The sequence below is a fragment of the Palaemon carinicauda genome, chromosome 43, assembly GCF_036898095.1.
Source record: "Palaemon carinicauda isolate YSFRI2023 chromosome 43, ASM3689809v2, whole genome shotgun sequence".
Classification (NCBI taxonomy): domain Eukaryota; kingdom Metazoa; phylum Arthropoda; class Malacostraca; order Decapoda; family Palaemonidae; genus Palaemon; species Palaemon carinicauda.
Window position 1 is genome coordinate 6,682,904 of NC_090767.1, and position 24,704 is coordinate 6,707,607.

Sequence of the window (24,704 nt, forward strand, 5' to 3'; positions counted from 1 at the left end):
CTGAGGGCTGATTTTCAAACTTTTGGTTTTCCAGGGGCTTATTTTAAAACTGGGTTTTCAGGGGACTGATTTCCAAACTTTTGGTTTTAAGGGGGCTGATATTCAAACTTTTGGTTTCCTGGGACTGATTTTCTAACTTTGGAATTCCAGGGGACTGATTTTCAAACTTTGGGTTTCCTGGAGGTTGATTTTCAAAATTTTTGTTTTCAGGGGTCTGATTTCCGAACTGGGTTTTTCACGTGGCTGATTTTCAAAGTTTGGGTTTTTAGGGGCTGATAATCAAACTGGGTTTTCAAGGGGGCTGAATCTAAAACTTTGGGTTTCCTAGGGGGTGATTTTCAAACTTTTGGATTCCAGGGGGTTGATTTTCAAACTTTTGGTTTCCTGGTGCTTATTTTCTAACTGGGTTTTCAAGGGGCTTATTTTCAAACTTTTGGATTTCAGGGGGCTGATTTTCAAACTTTTGGTTTCCTGGTGCTTATTTTCTAACTGGGTTTTCAAGGGGGCTTATTTTCAAATTTTGGGTTTCCTGGGGGCTGATTTTCCTACTTTGGGTTTCCTGTGGGCTGATTTCCAAACTCTGGGTCTTGTGGGTGCTAATTTTCAAACATTGGGTTTTCCAGGGGTCTGATTTTCAAACTTTGGGTTTCCTGGGGGATGATTTTAAAACTTTGGGGGTCCTGGGGGCTGATTTTGAAATATTTGGTTTTCTGGGGGCTGATTATCAAATTCTGGGTTTTCAAGGGGGTGATTTTCAAACTTTTGGTTTTCAGGGGGCTGATTTTCATACTTTTGGTTTTCAAGGGGGCTGATTTTCAAACTTTTAATTTCCTGGGGCTTATTTTCAAACTTTAAGTTTTCCAGGGGGCTGATATCCAAATTCTGGTTTTCCTGGAGGATGATTCTCAAACTTTGGGTTTCCTGGGGGCTGATTTCCAAACTTCTTGTTGTAAGGGGCTGATTTTCAAAATATGGGTTTCCTGGAGGCTGATTTTGAAACTTTGGGTTTTCAGGGGTCTGATTTTCAAACTCTTTGTTTTCAGGGGGATGATTTTCAAACTTTTGGTTTTCCTAAGGGCATATTTTCAAACTTTGCATTTTTTGGCGGCTGATTTTCAAACTTCTGGTTTCCAGGGGGCTGATTTTCAAACTTTTGGTTTTCCTGAGGGCTGATTTTCAACCTTCGGTTTTCCAGGGGCTTATTTTAAAACTGGGTTTTCAGGGGGCTGATATCCAAACTTTTGGTTTTCAGGAGGCTGATTTACAAACTTTTGGTTTCCTGGGACTGATTTTCTAACTTTGGAATTCCAGGGGACTGATTTTCAAACTTTGGGTTTCCTGGAGGTTGATTTTCAAAATTTTTGTTTTCAGGGGTCTGATTTCCTAACTGGGTTTTTCACGTGGCTTATTTTCAAAGTTTGGGTTTTTAGGGGCTGATAATCAAACTGGGTTTTCAAGGGGGTGAATCTAAAACTTTGGGTTTCCTAGGGGCTAATTTTCAAACTTTTGGATTTCAGGGGGCTGATTTTCAAACTTTTGGTTTCCTGGTGCTTATTTTCTAACTTTGGGTTTTCAAGGGGCTTATTTTCAAACTTTTAGATTTCAGGGGGCTGATTTTCAAACTTTGGGTTTCCTGTGGGCTGATTTTCAAACTTTGGGTTTTTTCAGGTGCGGATATCAAAACTTTCTGTTTTCCGTGGGCTGATTTTCAAACTCTGGGTCTTGTGGGTGCTAATTTTCAAACATTGGGTTTTCCTGGGGGATGATTTTCAAACTTTGGGTTTTCCAGGGGGATGATTTTCAAACTTTGGGTTTCCTGGGGATGATTTTAAAACTTTGGGGGTCCTGGGGCTGATTTTCAAACATTTGGTTTCCTGGGGGCTGATTATCAAATTCTGGGTTTTCAAGGGGGTGATTTTCAAACTTTTGGTTTTCAGGGGGCTGATTTTCATACATTTGGTTTTCAAGGGGGCTGATTTTCAAACTTTTAGTTTCCTGGGGCTTATTTTCAAACTTCAAGTTTTCCAGGGGGCTGATTTCCAAATTCTGGTTTTCCTGGAGGATGATTTTTAAACTTTGGGTTTCCTGGGGGCTGATTTCCAAACTTCTTGTTGTAAGGGGCTGATTTTCAAAATATGGGTTTCATGGGGGCTGATTTTGAAACTTTGGGTTTTCAGCGGTCTGATTTTCAAAATTTTTGGTTTTCAGGGGGATGATTTTCAAACTTTTGGTTTTCCTGAGGGCATATTTTCAAACTTTGCATTTCTTGGCAGCTGATTTTCAAACTTCTGGTTTCCAGGGGGCAGATTTTCAAACTTTTGGTTTTCCTGAGGGCTGATTTTCAAACTTTCGGTTTTCCAGGGGCTTATTTTAAAACTGGGTTTCCTGGTGGATGATTTTCAAACTTCAGGTTTCCGGGGGCTGATTTTCAAAATTTTGGTTTTACAGGGGGCTGATTTTCAAACTTTTGGTTTTCAGGGGCTGATTTTCAAACTTTTGGTTTCCTGGGACTGATTTTCTAACTTTTGAATTCTAGGGGACTGATTTTCAAACTTTGGGTTTCCTTGAGGTTGATTTTCAAAATTTTGGTTCTCAGGGGTCTGATTTTCTAACTGGGTTTTTCACGTGGCTGATTTTCAAACTTTGGGTTTTTAGGGGCTGATAATCAAACTGGGTTTTCAAGGGGGCTGAATCTAAAACTTTGGGTTTCCTAGGGGCTGATTTTCAAACTTTTGGATTTCAGGGGGCTGATATTCAAACTTTTGGTTTCCTGGTGCTTATTTTCCAACTTCGGGTTTTCAAGGGGCTTATTTTCAAACTTTTGGATTTCAGGGGGCTGATTTTCAAACTTTATGTTTCCTGGGGGCTGATTCTCAAACTTTTGGTTTTCAGGAGGCTGATTTTCTAACTTTGGAATTCCAGGGAGCTTATTTTCAAACTTTGGGTTTCCTGGAGGCTGATTTTCCAACTTTTGGTTTTCAGGGGGCTGATTTTCTAACTTTGGGTTTTTCAGGTGGCTGATTTTCAAACTTTGGGTTGTCAGCGGCTGATAATCAAACTGGGTTTTCAAGGGGTCTGATTTAAAAACTTTGGGGTTCCTAGTAGCTGATTTTCAAATTTTGGGTTTTCAGGGGGCATATTTCCAAACTTTTGGTTTTCAGGGGGCTGATTTTCAAACTTTTTGTTTCCTGGGGGCTGATTTTCAAACTTTTGGTTTTCAGGAGGCTGATTTTCTAACTTATGGTTTTTCAGGGGGCTGATTTTCATACTTTGGGTTTCTTGGGGGATGATTTTCAAACTTTGTGTTTCCTGGGGCATATTTTCAAACTTTGGGTTTTCAGGGCGCTGATTTCAAAACTTTGGGTTTTCCAGGTGGCTAATTCTCGAACTTTGGGTTTCCGAGGGGCTGATTTTCAAACTTTGGGTTTTTCAGGTGCCTTATTTTCAAACTTTGGTCTTTTCAGGAGGCTTGTTTTCAAACTTTGGGTTTCCTGGGGGCTGATTTCCAAACGTAGGGTGTCTTGGGGGTTGATTTCAAAATTGGGTTTTCAGAGGCTGATTTTAAAACTTTTGGTTTTCAGAGGGCTGATTTTCAATATTTCGGTTTTCCAGGGAGCTGATTTTCAAACTTTTGATTTTCAAACGGTTGATTTTCAAACTTTTGATTTTCAAGGGGTTGATTTTCAAACTTTTGGTTCTCCAGGGGGCTTTTTTTCAAACTATGCGGTACAAGGGGGTTGATTTTCCAAAATGGGTTTCTTGGGGGCTGATTTTCAAACTTTTGGTTTTCAGAGGGGCTGATTTTCAAACTTTTTGTTTTTCAGGGGCTGATTTTCAAACTTTGTGTTTTCCAGGAGGCTGATTTTCAAAATAGGTTTTCCAGGGGGCTGATTTTCAAACTTTGGGTTTCCTTGGGGCAGATTTTCAAACTTTGGGTTTTCCAGGTGCCTTATTTTCAAACTTTGGGTTTTCCAGGTGCCTTATTTTCTAACTTTGGTTTTTTCAGGAGGCTGATTTTACAACTTTGGGTTTCCTGGGGGCTGATTTCCAAACTTAGCGTGTCTTGGGGGTTGATTTCAAAATTGGGTTTTCAGAGGCTGATTTTAAAACTTTTGGTTTTCAGAGGGCTGATTTTCAATATTTCGGTTTTCCAGGGAGCTGATTTTCAAACTTTTGATTTTCAATCGGTTGATTTTCAAAATTTTGATTTTCAAGGGGTTGATTTTCAAACTTTTGGGTCTCCAGGGGGCTTTTTTTCAAACTATAGGGTACAAGGGGGTTGATTTTCCAAAATGGGTTTCCTGGGGGCTGATTTTCAAACTTTTGGTTTTCAGAGGGGCTGATTTTAAAACTTTTTGTTTTTCAGGGGGCTGATTTTCAAACTTTGTTTTCCAGGAGGCTGATTTTCAAAATAGGTTTTCCAGGGGGCTGATTTTCAATCTTTTGGTTTCCTGGGGGCTGATTTTCAAAATTTGGGTTTTCAGGGGGCTGATTTTCAAACTTTAGGTTTCAGGGGGCTGATTTTCAAACTTCTGGTTTTCAAGAGGGCTGATTTTCAAACTTTTGGTTTTCTTAGGCTGATTTTCAAGCTTTGGGTTTTCCAGGGGGCTGATTTTCAAACTAAGGGTTTCCTCGGGGCTGATTTTCAAAATTTGGGTTTCCTTGGGGCTGTGTTTCAAACTTGGTTTTCAGGGGGCAAATTTCCAAACTCTGGGTTTTTCAGGTGGCTGATTCTCAAACTGGGTTTCCTTGGGGCTGATTTTCAAACTTTGGTTTTTTGGGGGGCTGATTTCCAAACATTGGGTTCTCCAGGGGTCTGATTTTCAAACTTTTGGTTTTCATGGGGGTGATTTTCAAACTTTTGGTTTTCTTGGGGGCTGATTTTCAAACTTTAGGCTTCCCAGGGGCTCATTATCAAACTTTTGGTTTCCTGGTAGCTGATTTTCAAACTTTTGGTTTGCAGGGGACTGATTCTCAAACTTTTGGTTTCCAGGGGGCTGATTTTCAATTTTTTGGTTTACCAGGAGGCTGATTTTCATACTTTGGGTTTTCCGGGGTGGTGGCCGATTTTAAAACTTTGTCTTTTCCCGGGGGTTGGTTTGCAAAATTTTGGTTTTCAGGGGGCTGATTTTCAAACTTTTCGTTTTCTAGGGGACTGATTTTCAAACTTTCGGTTTTCCAGGTGGCTGGTTTTCAGAATTTTGGTTTTCCAGGGGGCTGATTTTCAAACTTTGGGTTCTCCAAGGGGGCTGATTTTCAAATTTGGTTTTCCAGGCGGCTGATTTTCAAACTTTGGGTTTCCTTGGGGCTCTTTTTCAATTTTTGGGTTTCTCTGGGTCTAATTTTCAAACTTTTTGTATTCAGGGGGCCTATTTTCAAACTATTGGTTTGCAAAGGGGGCTTTTTTCAAACTTTGGGTTTCCAGGGGGATGATTTCAAACTTTGGGTTTTCCAGGGGGCTGATATTCAAACTTTGGGTTTTCTAGGGGGCTGATTTTAAAACTTTGGGTTTTCAGGGGCGGATTTTCAAACTTTGGGTTTCCTGGGGGCTGATTTTAAAACTTTTGGTTTCCTGGGGGCTGATTTTCAAACTTTGGGATTTCAGGGGCCTGATTTTAAAACTTTGGGTTTTCAGGGGACTGATTTTCAAACTTTGGGTCTTCAGAGCCTTTTTTCAAACTTTCGGTTTTCAGGGGGCTGATTTTCAAACTCTGAGTTTTCCAAGGGTCTGTTTTTCAAACTTTTGGTTTTCAGAGGTCTAATTATCAAACTTTTGGTTTTCAAGGGGCTGATTTTTGAACTCTGGGTTTCCTGGGGGCTGATTTTCAAACTTCAGGTTTTCAGAGGGCTGATTTTTTTACTTTTGGTTCTCTAGGGGGCTGATTTTGAGGGCTGATTTTCAAACTTTTGGTTTCGTGGGGCTGATTTTCATACTTTGGGTTTCCTGGAGGCTGATTTTTAAACTTTTGGTTTTCAGGTGCCAGATATTCAAACTTTTGGTTTTCTAGGGGACTGATTTTCAAACTTTGGGTTTTCCAGGTGGCTGATTTTCAAAATTTGGGTTTTCCAGGGGCTGGTTTTCAAACTTTGGGTTTTCCAAAGGGGCTGATTTTTAAACTTTGGGTTTTCCAGGGGACTAATTTCAAAACTTTGGGTTTTCAGGGGGCTGGTTTTCCAAACTTTTGGTTTCCTGGGGGGCTGGTTTTCTAACTTTTCTTTTCCTGTACCGCTCATTTTCAAACTCTAGGTTCCCTTGGGGCTGATTTTCAGACTTTTGGTTTTCCAGGGGGCTGATTTTCAAACTTTGGGTTTTCCATGGGCTCATTTTCAAACTTTGGGTTTCTTTGGGGCTCATTTTCAATTTTTGGGTTTCCTGGGGGCTAATTTTCAAACTTTTGGTTTTCAGGGGGTGGATTTTCAAACTATTGGTTTGTCAGGGGGCTGATTTTCCAATTTTGGGTTTTCCATTGGGCTGATTTTCTAACTTTGGGTTTTCCAGGGGGCTGATTTCCAAAATGGGTTTTCTAGGGGGTGATTTTCAATTTTTGGGTTTTCAGGGGGCTGATTTTAAAACTTTGGGTTTCCTTGGAGCTGATTTTCAAACTATGGGTTTCCTTGGGGGCTAATTTTCAAACTTTGGGTTTTCAGAGATCTGATTTTCAAACTTTTGGTTTTAAGGGGGCTGATTTTCAAACTTTGGGTTTTCAGGGGGCTGTTTTCAAACTTTTGGTTTCCTGGGGCTGATTTTTATACTTTGGGTTTCCTGGGGGCTGATTTTCGAGCTTTGGGTTTTCAGGGGGCTGATTTTCAAACTTTTGTTTGTCAGGGGGCTGATTTTCAAACTCCAAGTTATCAAGGGACTGATTTCAAAACTTTGGGCTTTCCAGGGGACTGATTTTAATCTTTGGTTTTCCAGGGGGCTGAATTTCAAACTTTGGGTTTTCCAGGGGGCTGATTTTCGAACCTTGGGTTGCCTGGGGGCTGATTTTCGAACTTTGGGTTTCCTGGGGGCCGATTTTCAAACTTTTGGTTTTCAGAGGGCTCATTTTCAAACTTGGTTTTCCAGGGGCTGATTTTCAAACTTTTGGTTTTCCCTGGGGATGATTTTCAAACTTTTGGTTTCCTGGGGCTGATTTTCATACTTTGGGTTTCCTGGAGGCTGATTTTGAAACTTTTGGTTTTCAGGGGCCAGATATTCAAAATTTTGGTTTTCTAGGGGACTGATTTTCAAACTGGGTTTTCCAGGTGGCTGATTTCCAAAATTTGGGTTTTCCAGGGGGCTGGTTTTCAAACTTTGGGTTTTCCAAAGGGCTTGATTTTTAAACTTTGAGTTTTCCCGGGGACAAATTTTAAAACTTTGGGTTTTCAGGGGGCTTATTTTCAAATTTTTGATTTTACAGGGGGCTGATTTCCAAACTTTTGGTTTCCTGGGGGGCTGGTTTTCAAACTTTTGGTTTCCTGTACCGCTCATTTTCAAACTTTAGGTTTCCTTCGGGCTGATTTTCAGACTTTTGGTGTTCCAGGGGGCTGATTTTCAAACTCTGGGTTTTCCATGGGCTCATTTTCAAATTTTGGGTTTCTTTGGGGCTCATTTTCAATTTTTGGGTTTCCTGGGGGCTAATTTTCAAACTTTTGGTTTTCACGGGGTGGATTTTCAAACTATTGGTTTGTCAGGGGGCTGATTTTCCAACTTTAGGTTTTCCATTGGGCTGATTTTCTAACTTTGGGTTTTCCAGGGGGCTGATTTTCAAACTGGGTTTTCTAGGGGGCTGATTTTCAATTTCTGGGTTTTCAGGGGGCTGATTTTAAAACTTTGGGTTTCCTGGGGGCTGATTTTCAAACTATGGGTTTCCTTGGGGGCTAATTTTCAAACTTTGGGTTTCCTGGGAGCTGATTTTCCAACTTTAGGTTTCCAGGTTCTGATTTTCAAACTTTTGGTTTTCAGGGGGCTCATTCTCAAACTTTGGGTTTTCAGGGGGCTGTTTTCAAACTTTTGGTTTCCTGGGGCTGATTTTCATACATTGGGTTTCCTGGGGGCTGATTTTCGAACTTTGGGTTTTCAGGGGGCTGATTTTCAAACTTTTGTTTGTCAGGGGGCTGATTTTCAAACTTCAAGTTTTCAATGGGCTGATTTCAAAACTTTGGGTTTTCCAGGGGACTGATTTTAAACTTTGGGTTTCCTGGGGGCTGATTTTCAACTCTGGGTTTCCAGGGGATAGATTCTCAAACTTCTGGTTTTCCAGGGGGCTGAATTTCAAACTTTGGGTTTTCCAGGGGGCTGATTCTCGAACCTTTGGTTTCCTGGGGACTGATTTTCAAACTTTGGGTTTAAAGGGGCTGATTTTCTAACTTTTGGTTTTCAAGGGGCTGATTTTCAAACTTTTGATTTTCACGGGGCTGATTTTCGAACTTTATGTTTTCAAGGTGCTGATTTTCAAACTTTTGATTTTCAAGGGGCTGATTTTCGAATTTTGGGTTTCCTGGGGGTCGATTTTAAAAACTTTTGGTTTTCAGAAGGCTGATTTTCAAAATTTAGGTTTTCCAGGGGCTGATTTTCAATCTTTTGTATCCCTGGGGCCTATTTTCATACTTTGGGTTTCCTTGGGGCTGATTTTCGAAATTTTGGGTTCAGAGGGCTGATTTTCAAACTTTTGGTTTTCTAGGGGCTGATTTTCCAACTTTTGGTTTCCTGGGGCTGATTTTCATACTTTGGGTTTCCTTGGGGCTGATTTTGAAACTTTTGGTTTTCAGGGGCCTCATTTCCAAACTTTTGGTTTTAAAGGGACTGATTTTCAAACTTTGGGTTTTCCAGGGGGCTGATTTTCAAACTTTGGGTTTTCCAAAGGGGCTAATTTTTAAACTTTGGGTTTTCCAGGGGACTAATTTCCAAATTTTGGGTTTTCAGGGGGCTGATTTTCAAATTTTTGATTTTACAGGGGGCTGATTTTCAAAATTTTGGTTTCTTGGGGGGCTGATTTTAAAACTCTAGGTTTCCTGGAGCGCTCATTTTCAAACTTTGGGTTTCCTTGGGGCTGATTTTCAGACTGGGTTTTCCAGGGGGCTGATTTTCAAACTTTGGGTTTTCCATGGGCTGATTTTCAAAATATGGGGTTCTTGGGGGCTCATTTTCAATTTTTGGGTTTACTGGGGGCTAATTTTCAAACTTTTGGTTTTCAGGGGTGAATTTTCAAACTTTTGGTTTTCCAGGGAGCTGAATTTTAAACTTTGGGTTTTCAAGGGGGCTTATTTTCGAACCTTGGGTTTCCTGGGGAGTGATTTTCAAACATTTGGTTTCCTGGGGGCTGATTTTCAACCTTGGGTTTTCAGGGGGCTGATTTTCAAACTTTGGGTTTCCTGGGGGCTGATTTTCAAACTTTTGGTTTCCTGGGGGCTAATTTTCAAACTGTGGGTTTTCAGGGGGCTGATTTTCCAACTTTGGGCTTCCTGGGGGCTGATTTTCAATCTTTTGGTTTTCAGGGAGCTGATTTTCGAACTTTGGGTTCTCAGGGGGCTGATTTTCAAACTTTTGGTTGTCACGTGGCTGATTTTCAAACTTTTGGTTTTCAAGGGGCTGATTTTTAAACTTTTGATATTCACAGGGCTGATTTTTTAACTTTAGGTTTTCAAGGGGGTGATTTTCAAACTTTTGATTTTCAAGGGGCTGATTTTCGAACTTTGGGTTTCCTGGGGGCCGATTTTCAAAGTTTTGGTTTTCAGAGGGCTGATTTTCAAACTTTTGGTTTTCCAGGGGCTGATTTTCAAAATTTGGGTTTTCCAGGGGGCTGATTTTCAAACTTTGGGTTTTCCAAAGGGGCTTATTTTTAAACTTTGGGTTTTCCAGGGGACTAATTTTAAAACTATGGGTTTTCAAGGGGATGATTTTCAAATTTTTTATATTACAGGGGCTGATTTTCAAACTTTTGGTTTCCTGGGGGGCTGATTTTCGAACTTTGGGTTCCCTTGGGGCTGATTTTCAAACTTTTGGTTCTCAGAGGGCTGATTTTCAAACTTTTGGTTTTCCAAAGGGGCTTATTTTTAAACTTTGGGTTTTCCAGGGGACTAATTTTCAAACTTTGGGTTTTCAAGGGGCTGATTTTCAAATTTTTGATATTACAGGGGCCGATTTTCAAACTTTTGGTTTCCTGGGGGCTGATTTCAAAACTCTAGGTTTCCTGGAGCGCTCATTTTCAAACTTTGGGTTTCCTTGGGGCTGATTTTCGGACTTTTGGTTTTCCAGGGGGCTGATTTTCAAACTTTGGGTTTTCCATGGGCTGATTTTCAAAATATGGGGTTCTTGGGGGCTCATTTTAAATTTTTGGGTTTCTGTAGGCTAATTTTCAACCTATTGGTTTTCAGGGGGTGAATTTTCAAACTTTTGGTTTTCCAGGGAGCAGAATTTCAAACTTTGGGTTTTCCAGGGGGCTGATTTTCGAACCTTGGGTTTCCTGGGGAGTGATTTTCAAACTTTGGGTTTCCTGGGGGCTGATTTTCAAACTTTGGGTTTTCAGGGGGCTGATTTTCAAACTTTGGGTTTCCTGGGGGCTGATTTTCCAACTTTGGGTTTCCTGGGGGCTAATTTTTAAACTGTGGGTTTTCAGGGGGCTGATTTTCCAACTTTGGGCTTCCTGGGGGCTGATTTTTAATCTTTTGGTTTTCAGGGGGCTGATTTTTAAACTTGAGGTTTCCCAAGGGGCCGATTTTCAAACTTTTGGTTGTCACGGGGCTGATTTTCAAACTTTTGGTTTTCAAGGGGCTGATTATTAAACATTTGATTTTCACGGGGCTGATTTTTGAACTATAGGTTTTCAAGGGGCTGATTTACAAACTTTTGATTTTCAAGGGGCTGATTTTCGAACTTTGGGTTTCTTGGGGGCATATTTTCAAACTTTTGGTTTTCAGAGGGCTGATTTTCAAACTTTTGGTTTTCCAGGGGCTGATTTTCAAACTTTTGTATCCCTAGGGCTGATTTTCATACTTTGGGTTTCCTGAGGGCTGATTTTCAAAATTTTGGGTTTTCAGAGGGCTGATTTTCAAACTTTTGATTTTCTAGGGGGCTGATTTTCAAACTTTTGGTTTCCTGCGGCTGATTTTCATACTTTGAGTTTCCTGGGGCTGATTTTTAAACTTTTGGTATTCATGGTCCTGATTTTCAAACTTTTGGTTTCTAGGGTACTGATTTTCAAACTTTGTTTTCCAGGTGGCTGATTTTCAAAAATTGGGTTTTCCAGGAGGCTGATTTTCAAGCTTTGGGTTTTCCAAAGGGGCTTATTTTTAAACTTTGGGTTTTCCAGGAGACTAATTTTAAAACTTTGGGTTTTCAGGGGGCTGATTTTCCAATTTTTGATTTCACAGGGGGCTGATTTTCAAACTTTTGGTTTCCTGGGGGGCTGATTTTAAAACTTTTGGTTTCCTGTACCATTTTCAAACTTTGGGTTTCCTTGGGGCTGATTTTCAAACTTTGGGTTTCTTGGGGGCATATTTTCAAACTTTTGGTTTTCAGAGGGCTGATTTTCAAACTTTTGGTTTTCCAGGGGCTGATTTTCAAACTTTTGTATCCCTAGGGCTGATTTTCATACTTTGGGTTTCCTGAGGGCTGATTTTCAAAATTTTGGGTTTTCAGAGGGCTGATTTTCAAACTTTTGATTTTCTAGGGGGCTGATTTTCAAACTTTTGGTTTCCTGCGGCTGATTTTCATACTTTGAGTTTCCTGGGGCTGATTTTTAAACTTTTGGTATTCATGGTCCTGATTTTCAAACTTTTGGTTTCTAGGGTACTGATTTTCAAACTTTGTTTTCCAGGTGGCTGATTTTCAAAAATTGGGTTTTCCAGGAGGCTGATTTTCAAGCTTTGGGTTTTCCAAAGGGGCTTATTTTTAAACTTTGGGTTTTCCAGGAGACTAATTTTAAAACTGGGTTTTCAGGGGGCTGATTTTCCAATTTTTGATTTCACAGGGGGCTGATTTTCAAACTTTTGGTTTCCTGGGGGGCTGATTTTAAAACTTTTGGTTTCCTGTACCATTTTCAATCTTTGGGTTTCCTTGGGGCTGATTTTCAAACTTTTCGTTTTCAGGGGGCGGATTTTCAAACTATCGGTTTGTCAGGGGGCTGATTTTGAAACTATGGGTTTTCCAAGGGGGTCGATTTTCAAACTTTGGGTTTTCCAAGGGGCTGATTACCAAACTGAGTTTTTTAGGGGGCTTATTTTAAATTTTTGGGTTCTCAGGGGGCTGATTTTCCAACTTTGGGATTTTAAAGACTGATTTTCAAACTTTTGGCTTACAGGGGACTGATTTAAAACTTTTGGTTTCCTGGGGTTGATTTTCATACTTTGGGTTTCCTGGGGGCTGATTTTTAAACTTTTGGTTTTCAAGGGGCTGATTTTCAAACTTTGGGTTTTCATGGGGCTGATTTTCAAATTTTGGGTTTTCCAAGGGCCTGATTATCAAACTTTTGGTGTCCTGGGGGTTGATTATCGAACTTTTGGTTTTAAGGGAACTGATTTTCAAACTTTGGGTTGTCAGGGGGCTGATTTTCAAACCTTTGTTTGTCAGGGGGCCTATTTTCAAACTTTTGTTTGTCAGGGGGTTGATTTTCAAACTAAGTTTTCAAGGGGCTGATTTCAAAACTTTGGGTTTTCCAGGGGGCTGATTTTAAACTTAAGGTTTCCTGGGGGCTGATTTCAAACTCTGGGTTTCAAGGGGGCTGATTCTCAAAAATTTGGTTTTCCAGGGGGCTGAATTTCAAACTTTGGGTTCTCCAGGGGGCTGATTTTCGAACCTTGGGTTTCCTGGGGACATATTTTCAAACTTCAGGTTTCCTGGGGGCTAATTTTCAAACTTCGGGTTTTCAGGGGGCTGATTTTCAAACTTTGTGTTTCCTGGGAGCTGATTTTCAAACTTTTGGTTTCCTGGGGCTGATTTTCATACTTTGGGTTTCCTGGGGGCTGATTTTCAAAATTTGGGTTTTCAGGGGGCTGATTTTCAAACTTTTGTTTGTCAGGAGGCTGATTTTCAAACTTTAAGTTTTGAAGGGGCTGATTTCCAAACTTTGTGTTTTCCAGGGGGCTGATTTTAAACTTTGGGTTTCCTGGGGGCTGATTTCAAACTCTGGGTTTACAGCGGGTTGATTTTCACTCTTTTGGTTTTCCAGGGGGCTGAATTTCAAACTTTGGGTTTTCCAGGGGGCAGATTTTCGAACCTTGGGTTTTCTGGGGACTGATTTTCAAACTCTGATTTTCCCGTGGGCTGATTTTAAAAGTTTGGTTGTCAAGGGGCTGATTTTCAAACTTTTGGTTTTCCAGGGGCTGATTTTCAAACTTTTGTTTCCATGGGTCTGATTTTCATACCTTGGGTTTCCTGGGGGCTGATTTTCAAACTTTTGTTTTCCAGAGGGCTGATTTTCGAACTTTTGGTTTCCTGGGGCTGATTTTCATACTTTGGGTTTCCTGGGGGCTGATTTTTAAACTTTTGGTTTTCAGGGGCTTGATTTTCAAACTTTTGGTTTTCTAGGGGACCGATTTTCAAACTTTTGATTTTCCAGGTGGCTGATTTTCGAAATTTTGGTTTTCCAGGAGGCTGATTTTCAAACTTTGGGTTTTCCAAAGGGGCTGATTTTTAAACTTTGGGTTTTTCAAGAAACTAATTTGAAAACTTTGGGATTTCAGGGGGCTGATTTTTAAATTTTTGATTTTACAGGGAGCTGATTTACAAACTTTTGGTTTCCTGGGGGCTGATTTTCAAACTTTTGGTTTCCTGGAGTGCTCAATTTTAACTTTGGGTTTCCTTGGGGCTGATTTTCAGACTTGGTTTTTCATGGGGCTGATTTTCAAACTTTGGGTTTTCAAGGGGCTGATTTTCTATCTTTGGGTTTCTTGGGGGCTCAATTTACATTTTTGGGTTTCCTGGGGGCTAATTTACAAACTTTTGGTTTTCAGGGGGCAGATTTTCAAACTATTGGTTTGTCAGGGGGCTGATTTTAAAACTTTTGGTTTCCTCTGGCTGATTTTCAAACTTTGGGTTTCCAGGGGGCTAATTTTCAAACTTTGGGTTTTCAGGGGACTGATTTTCCAACTTTGGGTTTTCAGGGCCTGATTTTCAAACTTTTTGTTTTCATGGGGCTGACTTTCAAACTTTGGGTTTTCAGGGGGCTGTTTTTAAACTTAAGGTTTCCTGGGGGCTGATTTCAAACTCTGGGTTTCAAGGGGGCTGATTCTCAAAAATTTGGTTTTCCAGGGGGCTGAATTTCAAACTTTGGGTTCTCCAGGGGGCTGATTTTCGAACCTTGGGTTTCCTGGGGACATATTTTCAAACTTCAGGTTTCCTGGGGGCTAATTTTCAAACTTCGGGTTTTCAGGGGGCTGATTTTCAAACTTTGTGTTTCCTGGGAGCTGATTTTCAAACTTTTGGTTTCCTGGGGCTGATTTTCATACTTAGGGTTTCCTGGGGGCTGATTTTCAAAATTTGGGTTTTCAGGGGGCTGATTTTCAAACTTTTGTTTGTCAGGAGGCTGATTTTCAAACTTTAAGTTTTGAAGGGGCTGATTTCCAAACTTTGTGTTTTCCAGGGGGCTGATTTTAAACTTTGGGTTTCCTGGGGGCTGATTTCAAACTCTGGGTTTACAGCGGGTTGATTTTCACTCTTTTGGTTTTCCAGGGGGCTGAATTTCAAACTTTGGGTTTTCCAGGGGGCAGATTTTCGAACCTTGGGTTTTCTGGGGACTGATTTTCAAACTCTGATTTTCCCGTGGGCTGATTTTAAAAGTTTGGTTGTCAAGGGGCTGATTTTCAAACTTTTGGTTTTCCAGGGGCTGATTTTCAAACTTTTGTTTCCATGGGGCTGATTTTCATACCTTGGGTTTCCTGGGGGCTGATTTTCAAACTTTTGTTTTCCAGAGGGCTGATTTTCGAACTTTTGGTTTCCTGGGGCTGATTTTCATACTTTGGGTTTCCTGGGGGCTGATTTTTAAACTTTTGGTTTTCAGGGGCTTGATTTTCAAACTTTTGGTTTTCTAGGGGACCGATTTTCAAACTTTTGATTTTCCAGGTGGCTGATTTTCGAAATTTTGGTTTTCCAGGAGGCTGATTTTCAAACTTTGGGTTTTCCAAAGGGGCTGATTTTTAAACTTTGGGTTTTTCAAGAAACTAATTTGAAAACTTTGGGATTTCAGGGGGCTGATTTTTAAATTTTTGATTTTACAGGGAGCTGATTTACAAACTTTTGGTTTCCTGGGGGCTGATTTTCAAACTTTTGGTTTCCTGGAGTGCTCAATTTTAACTTTGGGTTTCCTTGGGGCTGATTTTCAGACTTGGTTTTTCATGGGGCTGATTTTCAAACTTTGGGTTTTCAAGGGGCTGATTTTCTATCTTTGGGTTTCTTGGGGGCTCAATTTACATTTTTGGGTTTCCTGGGGGCTAATTTTCAAACTTTTGGTTTTCAGGGGGCAGATTTTCAAACTATTGGTTTGTCAGGGGGCTGATTTTAAAACTTTTGGTTTCCTCTGGCTGATTTTGAAACTTTGGGTTTCCAGGGGGCTAATTTTCAAACTTTGGGTTTTCAGGGGACTGATTTTCCAACTTTGGGTTTTCAGGGCCTGATTTTCAAACTTTTTGTTTTCATGGGGCTGATTTTCAAACTTTGGGTTTTCAGGGGGCTGTTTTGAAACTTTTGGTTTCCTGGGGCTGATTTTCATACTTTGGGTTTCCTGGGGGCTGATTTTTAAACTTTTGGTTTTCAAGTGGCTAATTTTCAGACTTTTGGTTTTTCAGGGGCTAATTTATAAGGTTTGGATTTTCCAGGGGGCTGATTTTCAAACTTGTGTTTTTTCAGGGATCTGATTTTCAAACTTTGGGCTTTCAGGAGGCGGATTTTCAAATTTTAGGTTTTCCAAGGGGCTCATTTTCAAACATTTGGTTTCCTGGGGGCTGATTTTAAAACAATAGTTTTTCAGGGGACTGATTTTCAAACTTTGGGTTCTCAGGGGGCAAATTTTCAAACTTTTGTTTGTCAAGGGGCTGATTTTCAAACTATGTTTTCAAGGGGCTGATTTTCAAACTTTAAGTTTTCAAGGGGCTGATTTCCAAACTTTGTTTTTTTCCAGGGGGCTGATTTTAAACTTTGGGTTTCCTGGGGGCCTTTTTTCAACTCTGGGTTTCCAGGGGGCTGATTCTCAAATTTTTGGTTTTCCAGGGGGCTGAATTCCAAACTTTGGGTTTTCCAGGGGGATGATTTTTTTTACCTTCGGTTTCCTGGGGACTGATTTTCAAACTTTGGGTTTCCTGGGGGCTGATTTTCAAACCTTGGGTTTTCAGGGGGCTGATTCTCAATCTTTTGGTTTTCCAGGGGGCTGAATTTCAAACTTTGGGTTTTCCAGGGTACTGATTTTTGAACCTTGGGTTTCCTGGGGGCTGATTTTTAACTCTGGGTTTCCAGGGGGCTGATTTTCAAACTTTTGGTTTTCCAGGGGCTGATTTTCAAAGTTTTGTTTCTTTGAGGCTGATTTTCATACTTTGGGTTTCCTGGGGGCTGATTTTCCAACTTTTGGTTTTCAGAGGGCTGATTTTCAAACATTTGGTTTCCCAGGGGGCTGATTTTCAAACTTCTGGTTTCCTGGGGCAGATTTTCATAATTTGGGTTTCTGGGGGCTGATTTTCAAAATTTTGGTTTTCAGGGGGCTTATTTTCAAACTTCTGTTTTTTCAGGGGCTGATTTTCAAACTTTGCATTTTCCATGTAGCTGATTTTCAAACTTTGGGTTTCCCAGGGGGCTGATTTTCCAACTTTGGGTTTTCAGGGGGCTGATTTTCAAATTTTGGTTTTTCCAAGGGGGTGATTTTCAAACTTTTGGTTTCCTGGGGAACTGATTTTTAAACTTTTAGTTTCCTGGGGGCTGATTTTCAAACTTTTGATTTTCAGGAAGCTGATTTTCAAACTGGGTTTTCAGGGGCTGATTTTCAAACTTTTGGTTGTCAGGGGGCAGATTTTCAAACTTTAAGTTTTCACAGGGCTGATTTTATAACTTATGGTTTTCAGGGGCTGATTTAAAAAATCTGGGTTTTCCGGGGGCTGATTTTCTAACTTTGGGTTTCCTGGGGGCTGATTTTGAACTCTGGGTTTCCAGGGGGCTGATTTTCAAACTTTTGGTTTTCCAGGGGACGGAATTTCAAGCTATGGGTTTTCAAGGGGGCTGACGTTCAAACTTTGGGTTTCCTAGCAGCTGATTTTCCAACTTTGGGTTTCCTGGGGGCTGATTTTCAAACTTTGAGTTTTTCAGGTGCGGATTTTAAAACTTTCGGTTTTCCAGGGGGCCGATTTTCAAACTTTGGGTCTTGTGGGTGCTAATTTTCAAACTTTGGGTTTTCCAGGGGGCTGATTTTCAAACTTTGGGTATTCCAGGGGATGATTTTCAAACTTTGGGTTTCTTGGGGGATTATTTTATAACTTTGGGGGTCCTGGGGGCTGATTTTCAAACTTTTGGTTTCCTGAGGGCTGATTATCATACTCTGGGATTTCAAGAGGCTGATTTTCAAACTTTTGGTTTTCAAGGGGCACATTTTCAAACTTTTGATTTTCAAGGGGCTGATTTTTGAACTTTGGGTTTCCTGGGAGCCGATTTTCAAACTAGGTTTTCAGAGGGCTGATTTTCAAACTTTTGGTTTTCCAGGGGCCTGATTTTCAAACTTTTGGTTTCCTGGGGCTGATTTTCATACTTTGGGTTTCCTGGGGGCTGATTTTTAAACTTTTGGTTTTCAAGGGGCTGATTTTCAAACTTTTGGTTTTTCAAGGGCATATTTATAAACTTTGGATTTTGCTGGGGGCTGATTTTCAAACTTGGGTTTTCACAGAAGGCTGATTTTCAAACTTTGGGTTTTCAGGGGCTGATTTTCAAATTTTGGGTTTTCCAAGGGGCTGATTCTCAAACTTTTGGTTTCCTGGGAGCTGATTTTCAAACTTTTGTTTTTCAGGGGACTGATTTTAAAACTTTGGGTTTTCAGGGGGCTGATTTTCAAACTTTTGTTTTTCAAGGGGCTTATTTACAAACTTCAAGTTTTCAAGGGGCTAATTTCAAAACTTTAGGCTTTCCATTGGGCTGATTTTCAAACTTTGGGTTTCCCGGGGGAGGATTTTCAATTCTGGGTTTCCAGGGGGCTGATTCTCAAACATTTGGTTTTCCAGGGGGCTGAATTTAAAACTTTGGGTTTTCCGGGGGCTGATTTTCGAACGTTGGGTTTCCTGAGGGCTGATTTTTCAACTTTTTGTTTCCTGGGGGCTAATTTTCAAACTTTGGGTTTTCAGAGGGCTGATTTTCATACTTTGGGTTTCCTGGGGGCTGATTTTCAAACTTTTGGTTTCCTGTGGGCTAATTTTCAAACTTTTGGTTTTCAGGGGGCTTATTTTCAAACTTTGGGTTTTCACGGGGCGGTTTTTCAAACTTTTGGTTGTCAGGGGGCTGATTTTCAAACTTTTGATTTTCATGGGGCTGATTTCCGAACTGTAGGTTTTCAAGGGGCTGATTTTCAAACTTTTGATTTTCAAGGGACTGATTTTCGAGCTTTAGGTTTCCTGGGGCTGATTTTCATACTTTGGGTTTCCTGGGGGCTGATTTTTAAACTTTTGGTTTTCAGGGGGCTGATTTTGGAACTTTTGGTTTTTCATGGGGCTGATATATGAACTTTGGATTTTCCAGGGGGCTGATTTTCAAACTTGGGTTTTCACAGCGGGCTGATTTCCAAACTTTGGGTTTTCAGGGGGCTGATTTTCAAATTTTGGGTTCTCCAAGGTCTGATTTTTAAACTTTTGGTTTCCTGGGGGCTGATTTTCCAACTTTTGGTTTTCATGGAGCTGATATTCAAACTGGGTTTCCAGGGGACTGATTTTCAAACATTTGGTTGTCAAGGGGGCCGATTTTCAAACTTTAAGTTTTCACAGGGCTGATTTTTGAGCTTATGGTTTTCAGGGGCTGATTTTAAAAATCTGGGTTTTCCGTGAGGCTGATTTTCTAACTTTGCGTTTCCTGGGGGCTGATTTTGAACTCTGGGTTTCCAGGGGGGCTGATTTTCCAACTTTTGGTTTTCCAGGGGACAGAATTTCAAGCTATGGGTTTTCCAGCGGGCTTATATTCAAACTGGGTTTCCTGGGGGCTGATTTTCAAACTTTGGGTTTTTCAGGTGCGGATTTCAAAACTTTCGGTTTTCCAGGGGGCTGATTTTCAAATTTTGGGTCTTTTGGGTGCTAATTTTCAAACTTTGTGTTTTCCATGGGGCTGATTTTCAAACTTTGGGTTTTCCAATGGGATGATTTTCAAACTTTGGGTTTCCTGGGGTATGATTTTCAAAAGTTGGGGGTCATAGGGGCTGATTTTCAAACTTTTGGTTTCCTGGAGACTGATCATCAAATTATGGGTTTTCAAGGGGGTGATTTTCAAACTTTTGGTTTTCAAGGGGCTTATTTTCAACTTTTGATTTTCAAAGGGCTGATTTTTGAACTTTGGGTTTCCTTGGGGCCCTTTTTCAAACTAGGTTTTCAGATGGCAGATTTTCAAACTTTTGGTTTTCCAGGTGCCTGATTTTCAAACTTTTGGTTTCTGGGGCTGATTTTCATACTTTGGGTTTCCTGGGGGCTGATTTTCAAACTTTTGGGTTTTCAGGGGCTTATTTATAAACTTCGGATTTTCCAGGGGGCTGATTTTCAAACTTGGGTTTTCACAGGGGACTGATTTTCAAACTTTGGGTTTTCAGGGGGCTGATTTTGAAATTTTGGGTTTTCTAAGGGGCTGATTTTCAAACATTTGGTTTCCTGGGGGCTGATTTTCAAATTTTTGGTTTTCAGGGGACTGATTTTCAAACTTTGGATTTGCAGGGTGTGGCGGGATGTTGCAAAACAACCCCCACACCCTTGATCACACTAACTGACAAATGTCTCCTCAACACATACTTTCCCCTTACGTTATCATAAACTGGACTCTTAGACAAAAGGACAAACAAAACCAAACATACCCTTAATACTATATTTCTTAAAACTAAAATGCTCAACATAAATAATCCACAATCAAATTATCAACACTTGAATATATAATAACCGTATACCATTCAAATGTATCACCAAAAAAACCTAACAAACTTAAAATTAAACTTCACACCAAATTTACAATAACCACCATTCAAATAATCAACAAAACCCCTAACAAAACTTAAATCAACTGCACACCAACACCCAAATAAATATCTGTGTTCATATATATTTTATAGACACCAACACTGTCTATACACAAAGCCAACTGTCTTTTATGGCACAACACCACTATATGAAACCCGAAGACTGTCTTAAATTTCCATAACGGCCTTAACTCCTCGGGGTCATGGGTGTCATCGTCGTCGATATCATCATCATCATCATAATCATCATAAACATCGTCATCATCATCAATCGTAGGTTCATTCTGTCCGGGTCATCAACAAGCGATCAATCCAAAGAGCAGTGTAAATATAATCAATTCCAGGCCAAGTCATCAACAATACATCCACTTTCAAACTTTAGTCTCTCCAAAGGAGGAATCACGGCCTGCCAAAATAAAAAAAGAAAAACACTTACGGACACTCCTAACTAACTGAACTATCGCACTATAATCAAAGATAAATAATAAACTGTTCCTATCATTCACAATCACGACAAGCAAAGATAAACAAAACTGTACTTACTGTTAAAATATATAATAACTTCCACGCTGGTCGAAAAATGATTAAATAAGGTAAAATCCAGCATTCAAACACAACTGAATCGAGCAGCAGTCCAATCAAAATAAGCATTCACCCAAGACATTCACCACTGTTGTAACCTAACTAAAAACATAAACAAACAATCTTATTTGTACCAACAGTCTTTCTCACCACCAACGATCGATACACTAACTACTTTCGCTCGCTGACACAATCTCTCTCTCTCTCTCTCTCTCTCTCTCTCTCTCTCTCTCTCTCTCTCTCTCTCTCTCTCTCTCTCTCTCACAGGATTTGGCAAAAAACAAAAAATAAAAATAAAGCAAAAATAAATCTTCCATATTCCTCCCCCCTTACTTTGCCAAATCCGTCTCACACAAAACTTACAATATTTTTTTTTTAATACCCAGTCGCAGTCGGGAACGGGACTTCTACTCCGAGTAACTGGGCCTCCATACACTCTCTCATTCACTTCTTCCTTATCACAATCATTCGCTACATTAACACTATTCCTATCTAAATCCCTATCATCTAATATATCATGTACAATCATATCTACCTCGTTCTCATCTGGCCCTATAATTACACTCATTTCTGTAAACAGTTCATCCATTTCATCAAAAACATTCTCAACTTTAGCAAAAGATTCATTCATACTACTAATCATTCTCCTATCTCTCACTCTCGCGTTATTCATTTTTTCTTTTACATCATCTAATGAAAAGCCACACACACTATAAGTATCATTCATACTTAGCCACGTTTAATCTGTATTAATGCATTTATCCTCCACACTCACTTGTACATTTACACCCTTGTCATACTTATTCATATTCTTACCTATACCTATGAATTTTCCTTGCACTTTCTCCTCATTTAAAACTTTCAAACGCTTCTTTTTCCTATATTCAACTAACACTAATTGTTTATTTTCCAGCCCTAATTTCTCATGCATACTAGATTCATACTTGTTCATTTCCAACCAATTATTCATCCCATTCTCACAAACATTGATCCTATTCCTTCCACACACACAGGAGGAGTCACCCAGCTGAACCCTCTCACACTCTAGTTTCCCGAATATCCTGGCTGACTTACTCCCTTCTTCCTACATACTCTAGCTACATGCCCATCTGCACCACATTCAGTACACATTCTAGCATAATGACCATCCTTACCACAATTACCACAAATCACATTCATACGATTACTACGACATCCACTCGCTACGTGCCCAGTCATACCACACCGATAACATTTTACCCCTTTCTCTTTCTTGCACTCGCTAATTCTATGCCCTACCTCACCACATCCAAAACAAGCACCTAGAGCCCATCTACATTCATTCTTCTTATGTCCTACTTTACCACACCTATAACACTTTTCATCACGGACACGGCTATCTGACATACCTCGATGTGCACTCACACTCCTATCCCTATTGCGCCAATTACCCTGCCTAAATCCTTCATTTGTCCTTACAGGTATTCCCACATTACTCGCCCTAACACTCCTATCTACTACACTATCAGCTACCCTCATCGGTCCTCTCATAACAGCATCTCTAAAACTAACAAATTCTGGCACACTTTCCTCCATTCCAGTTCTTACACTCACAGATTTACTTTCTTTCATACACCTATCCAACTCGTAATCCTCAACTATCTCTAAAATATCATCCCATGTCAATCTTTCTTTCGTCCACCTCATTTTCTCCTTCCGTTTCAAATTAACAAACTCAGCAACATTCTCGGGTACAGTAGCCAAAAACTTCTTCATTAACTCCTTATTCTCATTTATACCTTTATCCCCATACTTCTTCCTAGCTAAAGTTTCCAACCTACATACATACATCGATATCGCTTCTCCTGCATTCATCCGTGCTTCATCAAAATCATTCTTACGCTTATACTTAACACTTCCTTTCATACGTTTTACCTGCTCAATTATTCTCTTTTTCACACTTTCATAATCAACGTCCCCTACACTCATTATCACTCCATACATCGTCAACAAATACCCAGTCAAATATTCTCCTAACTCCCTAGCCCAAACTCTCTTACTATCACCATACTTATCCTGACAATACCTCTCATACTCCTTGAAAAAATCATATACATCCCTACTGCTATGCTCATTGAACCTTTCACACCGAGGTACCTCTCTCATAAACACAGTCTTACACACATCACGTTCATTCTCACTGCTATCATCACTGTCTACTCCCTTGTTACCTTCTTCCTCATTTGAATATAATGAATCCACTTCCACACTTAAATTCCTAAACTTAACCATTCCCTTCTTACCCTTTTTCTTACTTACCAATTTCACCCATTCACGATCATCCTTGCTATCATCCTGACACTTTTTCTTCTCTTTCTTTACATCACTTTTACCTTTCTTATTCTTCCTATTACATTTTTGTTCATCCTTACTATGCCTAATTCCCTTATCTTCAATCTCACTATCACTATTACTATTACTATCACTATCACTTCCTTTCCCATTATCACTAACCTTAGCCTTCTCATCTACTATCAACCCATTACCCGAAACTGAGGACACTCCTCCGACTGCACCTTCACCCATTATAGTTTTCATCATCCCCATTACTTGCCCCATCATATCTTCCATTCGTTTCTCCGTCCGTTCTTCATTCTCTCGCATCCTCATCTCAACACCCTCTTCCACTCTCTCTACAGTTCCCTGAATTTCCCTCAGTTTCCTATGCATCTCCTCATTCTCACACCTTAACCACTTAATCTCTTGCAACAACTTCTCCTCACGCTCCTTACTCAGCCGCAATTCCTCCTTCAAAACCTTTACCTGTTCTTCCATTTCTTTTCAGTCTTAATTCTAAATTCGTATCCTATCAGTCCTTCGTCAAAGAGTCCAGCTATCAGTCCCGCCTCAGCAGTCCCTGTTCGGGCGCCAAAATAATGTGGCGGGATGTTGCAAGGACAACCCCCACACCCTGAATCACACTTACTGACAATGGTCTCCACTAAACAAACTTTCCCCTTACGTAATCTACAACCAGACTCTTAGACAAAAGGACAAAATAAACAAAAACATAACCTTAAAACTATATATTTCTTACAAACTATAATAAATCAAACCAAACCATCCACACAAAAAAACCTTTCCACAATCAAATAAATCTTACCAAAACTTAAAACTAACCATAACCCACACATAAACACAAAACATATATATATTAACCGTACACCATTCATATAAATCCTCAAAAAAAACTAACAAACTTAAAATTAAACGTCACACCAACACCCAAATATGTATGTTTATATATGTTGACACCAACAATGTCGTTCACAACCTGCCGAACTGTCTTTCACGGCACAACCACAGCTTTGTGGTTATCAATAAACTGTGTGGCAATTTGCCACCACTGCCTCCCTAATTGGGGTCCTGGATGTCATCATCATCATCATCATCATCATCATCAAGAACAGCAATCGAAGTTCATCCAGTCCTGGTCATCAACATTTATCTAAATCCAAAGAGCAAATCCAAAGAGCTGTCTAAACATGATCTTAATTCAGGCCAGGTCATCAACGGTTGGGCAACAATCAAAACTAAGTTTTCTCCAAAGGAGGAATCACGGCTTTTGAAATATATAAACACTTTCTCGCTGGTCGAAAAATGATATAAAATATAATCCAGCATTCACAAACGAACTGTCTCAAGCTGCAGTCAAATAAAAAAAGCATTCGCTCCGAAACATTCACCACTGTCGTAACCTAACTAAAAAATGTAAACAAAGAACCTCATTTGTACCAACAGTCTTTCTCACCACAAACAATCATTCTCTAACTACCACTTGCTCTTCGGCGCGCACCGCGGACACACAAACACACAAACACACGAACACACACACACTCTCTCGCGCGATTTCGCAAAACTAAAACAAATGAAATTCTCTCTCTCTCTCTCTCTCTCTCTCTCTCTCTCTCTCTCTCTCTCTCTCTCTCTCTCTCT

At 40.1% G+C, this 24,704-nt stretch overlaps 1 protein-coding gene across 1 annotated transcript in view; it reads right to left on the minus strand.

Moving 5' to 3' along the window:
- Positions 1 to 663: 663 nt before the first annotated feature.
- LOC137633704 (serine/threonine-protein kinase pakG-like) overlaps positions 664 to 24,704 on the minus strand; it is a 32,423-nt gene continuing 8,382 nt past the window's right edge. Inside the window, exons 2-4 of the mRNA XM_068365952.1 lie at positions 2,761 to 3,058; positions 2,015 to 2,121; positions 664 to 1,071 (exon numbers count right to left, since the gene is read on the minus strand). Coding sequence (XP_068222053.1) covers positions 664 to 1,071; positions 2,015 to 2,121; positions 2,761 to 3,058 — 813 coding nt within the window. The remainder of the gene's footprint in view (positions 1,072 to 2,014; positions 2,122 to 2,760; positions 3,059 to 24,704) is intronic.